The 11,565-nt window shown below is 43.0% G+C and overlaps 5 protein-coding genes across 5 annotated transcripts; 3 read left to right on the forward strand and 2 right to left on the reverse strand.

Annotated features, from left to right (window-relative positions):
- Nucleotides 1-1,794: 1,794 nt before the first annotated feature.
- F4822DRAFT_435462 (uncharacterized protein) lies at nt 1,795-2,283 on the forward strand (the record flags this gene model as incomplete). Its single annotated transcript, XM_051462186.1, has 1 exon — nt 1,795-2,283. One exon carries the CDS (start codon nt 1,795-1,797, stop codon nt 2,281-2,283), a length of 489 nt encoding a protein of 162 aa, XP_051308324.1.
- A 1,971-nt stretch (nt 2,284-4,254) lies between these two features.
- Nucleotides 4,255-4,884, forward strand: F4822DRAFT_435463 (uncharacterized protein; the record flags this gene model as incomplete). The annotated part of the gene is made up of 2 exons (XM_051462187.1): nt 4,255-4,718; nt 4,770-4,884. The coding sequence occupies 2 exons, from the start codon at nt 4,255-4,257 to the stop codon at nt 4,882-4,884; spliced, it is 579 nt and encodes a 192-aa protein (XP_051308325.1).
- Nucleotides 4,885-5,415: 531 nt separating this feature from the next.
- On the reverse strand, nt 5,416-6,060 carry F4822DRAFT_435464 (uncharacterized protein; the record flags this gene model as incomplete). Its single annotated transcript, XM_051462188.1, has 1 exon — nt 5,416-6,060. The coding sequence occupies one exon, from the start codon at nt 6,058-6,060 to the stop codon at nt 5,416-5,418; it is 645 nt and encodes a 214-aa protein (XP_051308326.1).
- Nucleotides 6,061-7,595: 1,535 nt separating this feature from the next.
- Nucleotides 7,596-8,240, forward strand: F4822DRAFT_435465 (uncharacterized protein; the record flags this gene model as incomplete). Its single annotated transcript, XM_051462189.1, has 1 exon — nt 7,596-8,240. One exon carries the CDS (start codon nt 7,596-7,598, stop codon nt 8,238-8,240), a length of 645 nt encoding a protein of 214 aa, XP_051308327.1.
- Nucleotides 8,241-10,331: 2,091 nt separating this feature from the next.
- Nucleotides 10,332-11,117, reverse strand: F4822DRAFT_441810 (uncharacterized protein; the record flags this gene model as incomplete). The annotated part of the gene is made up of 1 exon (XM_051462906.1): nt 10,332-11,117. One exon carries the CDS (start codon nt 11,115-11,117, stop codon nt 10,332-10,334), a length of 786 nt encoding a protein of 261 aa, XP_051308328.1.
- Between the last annotated feature and the right edge of the window lie 448 nt (nt 11,118-11,565).

Below are 11,565 nucleotides of genomic sequence, written 5' to 3' on the forward strand. Positions count from 1 at the left end.
CGCTCTACATTCGTCATTTCCTTCACAGTGAGCATGGGGGTAGGGGCAGCGGGCTTCTACCTAGGTAGAGCTGGACCATCGGGTCAACGATGGATGTTCCATGCTACCCCCACACGATTCGTCTCCACAGGTAGTACTCGAGTTACGTACATACAAGGTTAGTTAAGGTAGTAATAAGGAAACGGCTTGCCTTTTATAAGATTAAATGGATTATTTCCTCCTTCCATTGGGCAATGGCTTTAACCCTTCATAGAGGTCATTCGGCACTTGATAATATGATTAACTAATTCGTACTAATAAGCAGCAAGCCAGTGTATACGGCCGCTATGGCGGATTGCTTACTGCTAAGCTCACAGCTTAAACCTCTAGACCAAATCACTTAACAATTAGGTATGTCGACCACTTTTTCAGTGTCTACCTGCCACCTACATATTGTATGCTGTGACGAACCTATGCCTCAAAGAGGTATAGTCGTCACTGGATTGACTAATCCGGGTGTCTTGATTTGAAGGTAATAGTATCAATAATAGGTCAAATGATTGGGTAAGTTCTGTTCGTCAGAGAGGCTTGGAGTCCTCTCACTATACTCGAAAGAATAGTCTTAGATTGATAACTGAAGAGCTATGGAAAGAGTGACTAGATACATAGGAAATATCTGTGGTTATATAGTTGTTCCTCCTTCCACTCCTTAGAGTCTGTTGTTACTGTGATCTGGTTGATCTGATTGATCTGGGTGATCTGGTAGTTGATCCGTCAGATCATCTTGATTAGGTTGATCGTATAGATTATCCATGGTTTAGCCGTGATTGGATCGTACTGTCTCCACCTAGGCCTCCCCAAAGAGGCCGTCTGGATGTTGGTTGTGACACCTAGGTAGGTAGATAATCATGATGGTGGTATTTAAAATGAGGATTAGAACAGTAAAGATGTGCCAGGTTTACTTATAATTATTATTGTAACGTTTTCAAAGATTAGAATATAGATCTGATGTATACTTATGATGTTAGGTTAGGTATTAGACAATAGGTTATGGTAATTATAATGAGAGATTAACACCGTCCCATCTGCTAAGCGCCGCTGGTGGTTGTAGTGGATAAATGTTGGGTCCGCCGCCGGGAAACATAGTGATGCGATGATCTGCTGCCATAGCGAATCGCTGATCAAGTCCGGGCGAACGTTTCAATAGCTAATGATGGTTTAGACATATATTATTCCTATCATAGCAAAGGCCTTAAAGCAGGATCGTTGTGCCGAGTTTAAGGCTTGTTACGGGCCTGTTTGTCGGCCTATAATTAATCTCTGTTGCAGCAATTGGAGACATTTGCTGGTCTTACTTAGGCCGTTTATTGAAAGATTCCAATAATAGGCCATATCGTTCCGAGATTTGGTGCTTGACTTTAGTTGCTAAACATACCCTCCCTTATTAACGAAACCGAAAAAAAGGTTAAAAATTTAAAATTAAATAGAAATAAAATATATGAAAAATATATATATAAATATAATAATATTTTTGTTAAATTTAAATATTATTTTTATAAAGTTTAAATAATACCAATATTGAATCCAATGTCATTCAACCGATGCTTAAACAAAGTAAAGTAAACCTTACCCCTTAACTTAAAAAACTAGCATCTAATATAAATAACTTAGATGGCCGAAGTAAAATCGGTGCAGGGTCCGCCGCCCGAGTCACACAAGGTGGTATATTCCGATATACCTAATATAAGAAACTCCTCATTTGATACACAAGATCGAATTCCTGAGACTTTATCCCTCTTAAGAAAAGCATGCGATATGTTGGAAAAGCACCAATGCCACGCAGGCAACTTTGAGATTGCGTACTGGCAAGAGCACCGTAAACTGCAAGAAGCTATTGAGGCCAACGGGATCCTCACCCATCAGCTGGAACAGCTTCGAAGTCAACCATTGTACAGACCATACGTAGCCCCGAGTTACCTAAGTACACAACACGCTATATATCCTTTGGAGACAATAAACGAAGAGAGGGGGCCGGCTGGGGAGGAATCTTACTGTATGCTGCAACCGAGCAAAACCGTAGCACCTGCGGCTACGGGAGATACAGGCCTCCAAGCTAGAGCGTCTGACAGCCCAAATGCCAGTCAAGTAACGAGGACATATCCATCTCATATACCGATATGTCCATTAGAACAAAAGATACCATCGGAACCGGACCATACAACACCACCGCCGCAGAAGCGTCCAAAACGCAAGGGAGCTGGGTTAAGGAGGACTATGGAGGCAGCCCTATCATCAACGACTTGACACGGAGCATTTCGTCCCGCTGTTTCTTATTTTCTTATATCAAGAAGTTTGCGAAGGGGTCAGAGGGTGACATGCGGAGCGTGCGTCCATTTTCATAGCTAATTGTATGTATAGCTTGACGCTAATTAGGATAAAGGGCTTAGGCTTTTATACTTATAAATTATAGGTAATTCATATAATAAGATTATTTCACACTTTTAAAAGATATTTTTTTATATAAAACACTTTTATGCTCGCCTCCATAACCGAATATTAGCTTGAGGATACAGTATGCGGCTCCACATGTATCCATTTTAGTCTCCCGGAAATCCGTCGCGCGCTACGCAAAGCATCCCCCTTTACTCTAAAAGGATATCACCCTTACTAACCTCTCGGCGACTCGCCAATTCTCCTAGCCAATGTCTTCCAAGCCGATCCAAAGGTTTTGCGGCACTTCTAACCGTAGTCAGGGATCGACAATTCACCCAGTTAAACCAATTGCCTTCTGTCCTCAAATATCTATTTTTATTAATGGGGTCAAGTGAGGTTGCAGCTCGGGATACCTTTGGCAATATGTTCTCGGACTCGATTTGTTAGATATGTATCTATGTATTGTTATATAGAGTAAAGCCTGGTCTATCATACCCCTTCCAGCTACCTTACCATGTACGGCTCCAACGCGGCGGCGAGTTGGTGTCCAGAAAGAGGCGGTTTGCAGTCATTAGAATATAGAGAATACATGAGATTCTTTTTCTTCAAGATATGCCATACCGCGCGTCACAAACTAGTTTAGGGATAACCAGTTGAGCCATAAAGCAAAAGCTTCCCAGTGACCAATTGGTCACTGTTCCCCAATTCTGTATTATATGTGTTACCCCGCAGTCTGGAACGTAACAACAAGGAAGGGACGTTATATATAACGTATAATAGATGGATTTTTATAAGGCCGGAAGCTGTATACCATCCCATAGCCACAGTTCAGTTTCTAAACGTGGAAGCTTTTTTATCCTATTTACATTTTATTTATTATAGATCGCCTTTATTAGAAACAATGTGTTAACTTTTTAATGTCATATCCGGGATGAGAATCGAAGTGTTGGCTATACGGTTACATTGAACTTTTACCATCCATGTTCTTATCATTTATTGGCTTTTTAATAAGGCGTTGGCTTCTTATGGAGGTGTGGAGGGCCCGTATTGTATCCTTGCTTAGGTAGCGAGTCTTTTCTATCAATTTGTCTTATTCCGCGACGATTTGGGCGATTTGCAGTAGCGTATCCAGGTTGTCGGGACCACGAAGAAACGTCTTTTACAGCAACCCGCCGGGTTTCCGCCCTAGACCGAGGGTATTGCCTTTGTTCGGAGGTTTCTTATCGTCCTTAGCATTCGAACTACTTATTACGTAAAAGGGGAGAAACTTGCTACGGAGGAACTTTGTATAAGGCTTCGGCTGCAAGTAGAACTGTCCCCTTTAATTCCGGAGTAGCAGGTTCTATTCTTGGCCTGCCTTGTGATGAGATGAAGAAGCGAAATCGCGTTGGGAAGCTGTCTCTATATGGGATACGATTATTTTTGTTCCCTTCATTCCAGCTCAGACAACCATCAATAGCTATTTAAAGCACGGCGCTTAACATTGTAACCCAAACTTGATGACCTTAGTAAAACAGTCCCCACTTCGAAATCGAAGTACATCATACACGTTTATCGCTTTCTTTGTTGGCCGTTCCCCCCCTAAGCCAAGGATAACGTTGGCCGCTGGTAAGAACGATGGCACGTGAGACTCTCAGCGTGATGTTTTCGCGTCTCTAAGCTGCGCCTCTTCATCTTGGCTAACACCTTCCCTACGGAAGGACGAGATGAAGGCAATGGCCAAGTTCCGAGACAGACCCTAAAAATAAATAATCTATCCGCAATAAATAGGAAACGCCCTGTATATAATATACGCGCGCTCACCGGCATAGTCCTGAAGAAGGAAGCCGTCGAGCAGCGAAGATGTCGAGTAACCAGGACGTGACCCAATGGGATATGAGGAACGGGATAGACCCTAATTTTACCACTTACCACGGCTGCGCAAATTGTAATTCTTGCTTCCCCGCGGCGGACGTGCTATGCCCCTCCTTGATCGACGCTACAAGCGCCTCGACAAACACCCCAAGTCTACAAGCCGGCGATTACGGCTGGGGGGGTTTCTTTTCGGGTCAGATAGCAGGAGACGAGACTCGACTAATGTCGACTGTGCGGGATGGGATAGGGAGGAAGGAGCAAGGAGACGGCACCGCACACGGTTCACGGCCAAGTGGCCACGCGGATAGTCTTGAAGCGCGAACAGCAATGCAGGAAGCCGTTCCCCAAATTATATCCGAGATCGTACCGAAGGTTATGGCCCAGATCGAAGACCAAATCCGAGAGAAAATCAAAGATCAATTCGAAATGCAGCTGGCCGATCTTAACACAAGGTTAGCTGGTCCTCGCTAGAAAGGGGGTAGCGGTTGCTAATACCACAACAGGATGCAAGACGATACCGCCCGCTTTAGCCAGGAAACCAACGAGAACATTCAAAAACTAAAGGTCTGGTCGGATCGCCTCGAATTATTTGTAACAAAGTTGTTAAGACAGCAGTAGACAGCGGTAAAGGCTGGTATTAATCTGTTAAGGAGTATTGGTTTGGCCTAAGTAAGGAATATCGACATCGGTAAGAAGGCTTCTAGAAGTAGATTGGAAACTGTCTTTTCCGAAGGTAGGGTGCTATAAGCCTCCTATAGTTTTATATAAAGTCTCCCAATCCACTGTCCCACCATGATACGGTCCGTTTATTCATCCTTCTTACTACTTTTATATCATACTAGTTAGATCAGTTCCAAAATTCTTGAGAATGTTCCGGCTTGATGTAGACTGACATGAACCATTTTAGAAACAACTAGTTAGGCCATAAGGCAAAAGCTTCCTAATAATTAGTTGGTCATTATTCCCCAATTCTATATTATATGTGTTACCTTGTACTTGGTCGGTAACATGAACGTTCTATTCTGTTAGTTTCGAATTGAATATTTTGTTAATATGTTGTATGTTGGTTAAGAAGCTTCTACAATTTACATGTTCTAGAGATTTTATTTGTATAATCGCATTCTTATATGATGAACTTATTATAATTCTTTACCTATCTTGGCTTTTAAGTTGTCTAAAGTAAATATCTGGCACGTGCTTTAAAACATCTAATCCCCAGATCTTTTCCGCCACAAGTTGATGGAAGAGATCTTCTTCTTCCGAACCGTTAGTTAAAGAAAACCGTAAGCCTTGCTTCTTCGTCGGATTGTTGTCCTTTGACGTCGAAACAAAATATAGGTCCGCGATCTTTTCGAAACGAATATCGGGATATGAAAAAAGCATCTCAAGTTCGTAAGCCCAGTTATCGGTCATGTCAATCGCAATGGCGCTTATCATCCTGGATGCCGGATACCGAAGAGCGAATAAACCGTATCCAACCGGGGGCGTCGCGAGATAAAGTATATCGAATTGACTAAAAAGGATTGATGGACAGCGGCAACAATAGGTCAGAGTCATAGGTCGTAAGCATGTGTAGAATCTCAAGGCCTCGTAGCGAGACTCGCGGCAGATCTGGAGGACGGTCGGGTACTCAGACGGGGTGAAAGAGAAGGCAGAGAAACGTATTATCTGGCAACGACTTTCATCATTAAATCCGACTTTAATTACCCGACGCGGAATTGCCCAGCGCCATATCTCACACCGGATCTCGGCAGGCAATATCGAAAAGCCGGCTGACCCAGATGGTTGCGCCATGTCGGTGCCGACCGAATGAAGAACTAACGACGTAGTAGAGGGAATCGACAGGTGTTTTCGCGAAGAGTAGCATTTACGAAAATATACTCCCTTTCCCTCGACTTCTTTTCACGCTCCCTTGTTCTTATATCGGTAAGGCCGAGGATGGAAGCCATCCTAAAAGAGATCTCCTTAGCCGGCAGACGGAGACCGCTTTTCCCGAAGGAAGGGAGATTCGGTACGAAAGGGCAACCAAACCAGCGGCTGTCGGGAATTCCCCTTTCCTGTGCCAACCAATCATAATGAAACTGAACCTTCTTAGTTGCTCCTATACCTAACCTACGTAATCATAATTCTATATGGTGGATTAGCTGTGAGGGCTGTGGGTGGTGATAAAAAGGCGTTAAAAAAAGAACAGCCTGGACAGCCGGTTTTTAAGTCGGGACTAGGTCAAATCACTAGGGGAGGAAGTTAATAGGAGGTAAGCATTAGAAGTATTCCTTAATAGTTCAAATGGCTTTAAGATTATTATATTAAAGGGATATATATTTTATAACCTTTTTATATTTGAATTTTACTTAAACAATATTAAATAAATTTAGCATTATATAGTACCGTAATAGGAATTGATAGTGATCCCCAGCTTGATATTTATGCTTATTTCAGGAGATAAATTTCGAAACAAAGATGGACAATCCTTTATTCCTTGCTTCGGCAAACGGGTTAAGAGATATGAATGCAGGCTTTATGTTTTGTTAAGGTTATACTTATTTTTATATTTATAATATTATACTAAGGGCGAAGGAGTACCAGGGCCAAACAATAACGTATTAAAGCTATGCTTATTAGGGGTAAAGAGCGATCTTTTCTTTATTAGGTATATTATAGAGCCCAACCGTTACGTTGCTTAACTTTAACAGATCTACCAGCGTTAATACAACCAAACTGTCGGATCGACCACAGGGATACGCGTAATATATTCCATGCCGCCTTCCCAGGCAATTTACCCCCCAGGTCTTATACCAATAATACTCGAGTTACGTATATCTAGGACCAGCTAGGACAGTCGTAAAATAGCTTCTTACCTTTCCTGCGTCGAAACCCATAATCGCCTCCTTTCTTCGGGAAATCACTTTCAACCAGCCAACAAAGGCCATCTCCCTTCATAGACGCCTATTCTCCCTCCTCGCTAGGATCGTTCGTTCAGGTTGAGGCGCGCTACGTATCTCCGTGAAGGTGAAGGGATGTTCGGATCTGCACCCATACCTACTAAGACATGTCAGGTTCATTCGAAGTCTTCGGCCCTATACATCTAACCCCGCCTCTAATTCACGGCTCTTAATGAAATGTGTCTACTAGTAGGCGATAAGCTAGGGCAAGAGAAAAGATGGTGCCTGTTGAGGTCATGGTTTGAATTGCTGTATCGACACTCTCGAACGACCTTCCCGAACTTCGGCTCGCTAGCCGTCACTGTACGTCCACCACTTTTCCAGCGTTGGCCCGCCACTTATAGATTTTACCTACTGTGTGTTTTCTTTTAATTGTCAAGGATAAAAATGGAGACGGATCATTCCAGGATGATTCTACCGCGTCCAAGCGCAGACGATAAGGATTTCCAAGTTCAAAACTGGCTAGAAAGACTTCCCGTCTGCGGCGACGATACGTTTCGGTGCGAGCTCGATGAGACGCGATCAGAGTTGACTCGTCTCACCCAGGAGCTTGACGCTGTACGGGGCAAGTACGAAGCTTTAGGAATAGAGTACAGCAAGTTATTCGCGCAATATCAAGCCGTCCTGAATAGACACCAAGACGTCGTGGGGAGATACCAGGTCCTTCAAAGCCAATGCCGCCGTGCTTGCGCCGACCTTACGAAAGCTTTCGACCATAGGAGAGAGCTAGCTTTTGTTCGGGAAGAGCTGCAGGAACAAATATCTCTTCGAGAGGCTGCCGAGAATTCCGAGAACTACTTTCGGGGCGTTTGGGAGAAGTATACCGGTGTTGAATACAGGTCGATACGGGAGCCGGATAAACGTGACGGGGTTATTGAAAGGCTAAAGCAAGATATTCGAAGAAAGGATGCCGAACTACGCGATCTAAGAGGTGAAGTGGAATTACTTAAGAAGCTCATACAAGAGACGCCGCAAGCCCCTGAGAGTCTCGAAGCAGACGATTACAAGGTCCCTAAATTGGAAAAATCTTAACTTTCGTTAGAGGAGATTTGTGAAGCTTCTGATAAGGTTAAGGCCGAGATAACCTATTATTAAATCGCTTCCACCAAAGGCTCGATTGAGAAAACCACCAAGTTATAATCTACTATAAGCATGGATAATTTCATCAATGGCATCGCCAACGTTCGTGGCTTCATCCACCGAGCGCCTGCCTTTTTCACCACTATATTCCCGAAAAGCCGCAACAATATATTCCGCCATACCCATCAATTTGATATCCTTTTGCCTTATTTCTTGGAGATAGTATATATTGTGCTGTGTTAAAAGCGTAATTTTCTGGCAAATTTCCAAATTTTGCAAATTATATACTAGAACTTCCTGTTATAATTCCTTATTTTCTTTGTCAAGAATATCGATATATTTTTGAAGCCTCTGGATGGTCCGTTCTTGGGTTTCTTGGATAAGTGGGTTTACAGATAAGAGCACACGTCGCTGCGACAACGGCAACGGTGGTACCATTTTTGGTGATGGTAAGGCGGGGAGGGGCTTGTTTTGAATTTGCGTCATTGCTTGTGTATCTTCCGAGCCTGAACGTATCCTATAAATGAAAACTGTTCATTTATCCGTTAACGAGGTGGTAGTGTTTATCTTGTAATAATATACTGATAAAATAGAAAACCTTATATTATATCTTATTTTTAAGTATTATTAATACTTGGATACAATTATATATTTAAAAACTTAGATATATGATTTTTCTGGTCTAAAAGCCGGCCTTATAAAGTGTGACGAACCTATGCCTCGGAGAGGTATAGTCGTTGCTGGATTGGCTAATCCGGGGTGTCTTGATTTGAAGGTAACAGTATCAATAGTAGGTCAAGTGGTTAAGTACGTTCTGTTCGTCAGAGAGGCTTGGAGTCCTCTCACTATACTCGAAAGAATAGTCTTAGATTGATAACTAAAGAGCTATGGAAAGAGTGACTAGATACATAGGAAATATCTATGGTTATATAGTTGTTCCTCTTTTCTTTCCCTAGAGTCTATTATTACTGTGATCTGGTTGATCTGGTCCCAGATCATACAGATCATACAGATCATACAGATCACCTCAGGTCATGTGGATAAGCAGAATCGTAACCTTCCGTAGTTCCTCCATGATTGGCCTGGTGATGGTTATATTGACAATCCAATCTTATACCTATGTATATATACATATAAATAGGTAGCTCTCTGCAGATATCCTCAGAGGAAGAGTCTTTCTTCCTTAGATAACTTAATACACATTGTTTCATCCCTATTATTTCGTTCTTTCTTTATCTTTATTTTGCTTCACTTATGTATGTACCTACCAACACCTGGGGTGCCTCTACTTCTGGTTCTTTAATTGTTGCCTGATGCTGTTGGTTCGTGACATATTATTATGGTAATTTCTTTATAAAATCTATAGGTAAGAATGGATATTATTCTGGTAAATTTATCTATATATTTATGACTTATTAAATAATAAAGGTACTTCATATATAAATAATGAATATATCTTATTATTATATTAATATTTAGCTAGGTAGGTAATATTTATAAAATAGGAATTATATCTGGTTATCCTGTGGTAAAGCTTGTTTCAGGGGAAGTGTAGCTTACATAAGGAAATATGTCACAAACCAACCCTTGCATTACAATGAACGGAGAAGGGCCAATCACGGCAAAACCTCGGATGAGGAATTTCTGCTCTTGTAGGGTGACAGAGCAGAACAGAGCAAGTCAGAGTAGAAAGGGATAAAGGAGGATATTAAATTATATAAACTATCAGAATTCCCTATGTATCCAGTCATTCTTTCTATAGCTCTTTAGTTATCAATCTAAGACTATTCTTTCGAGTATAGTGAGAGGACTCGAAGCCTCTCTGACGAACAGAACCTACTTTACTATTTGACCTATTATTGATACTGTTACCTTCAAATCAAGACACCCCGGATTAGTCAATCCAGCAACGACTATACCTCTTTGAGGCATAGGTTCGCCACAGATTATCATCACCGATTAATTACCATTTGCCATAAAATCAGGAACCAAGACGCTGCGACGAAGCCTAGATATTGGCTGTAGGGTCGCCACACATCCTTACTACGGAATGTGTCGGAGACATCGATGTATCTCTGGATCTGGCGCCCAAGGATGTTCTGGGCAACCTTGATAGCCCATTGCTAACTCGTTCTCCGTGCCTCCGGCGACCTTCCTGAATTGGCGAAGTCGGCTCCTAGATAGCACCTGGACCTCAAGTTGGCTGGTTATGGCACAGCGGAATACGTAATGGTGGAATTCATCTGCTGCGGGGGCATACTTGGGATCGTCGAACGGGTGCTCTTCGTGTCGCCGGTGAACCCTCATGGGTATTGTCCAGTAAGGTTTAATTTGGGGAAACGTTCGATATATATCCACCATTGACGATGCTGTGCCTATAACCGGCGTCTGTCCCGTGTCAGACGTGTCTTCCTCTACGAGCACCACGTCTTCCAGTCCAGTGATGGCCTTTTCCCAGTTTCTGACATAATTCAGGATCTCCCAACTGAACAATGGTGGGATAAACTTTAAGCCAAGGGAACGTAAAGGTCGAGAGATTTCAGGACAGATGACAAGCCACAACAAGAAATTATCGACGCAGAGTCGATCCTCCGAGAAGTTGAACCAGACACGCTTGCTGTGGACCTTGCCCTTAGTATCGGGGACCGGAAATGCGAGCTCAAGGGGCCGGATCCTTTGCGCCTCGGCTCGCGACTCTCGACAGATCTGGAGGATGACTGGTGCTCGTGTATGTCGTTGTATCCCCACCGAGACATTCCGGGGGCCCGGAAGACAACATTTCCATATTAAAACGCGGAGCTCTGGAGGGAGGTCGGTAAAGCCAGGCATCGCATAGGCTTAGAAAACTCAAAGATATTAAAATGGGCGAAATAATGCAATGGGATTACGAAGGTGATATAAAGCTTTAGAAGGAAAAGAAGACCAAACGCAAACTTCTATAAAGGTACTAGGATTGTATATGCTTCCCATAGGTTCCCTCACAGCTACTGGGGATTCTTTAGCCTTTGATTTATCACTTTCCTTTGGGGAAAGGGGGAGAAAGGGGGAGAAAGGGAAAGGGAGGGGAAGAGGGAGAGAGAGAGAGACAGTTATATCAACCGGCGAAAACGTCGCCTTTCCGAGCCGATTTCACTATTATCTCGCCGGGAAGGGATGCATAGTCATCCTCCACGCCTTGGCCTCAAAACTGTACCCTTGTGTCAGCCTAGGCTCCCTTGGTTCAAGGGAAAAGGCCTTTCACAGCTGGTTAGATTCAATTTACAAGGACGAGCCTCGA

The sequence above is a fragment of the Hypoxylon trugodes genome, assembly GCF_022578975.1.
Source record: "Hypoxylon trugodes strain CBS 135444 unplaced genomic scaffold F4822scaffold_23, whole genome shotgun sequence".
Classification (NCBI taxonomy): Eukaryota; Fungi; Ascomycota; class Sordariomycetes; order Xylariales; family Hypoxylaceae; genus Hypoxylon; species Hypoxylon trugodes.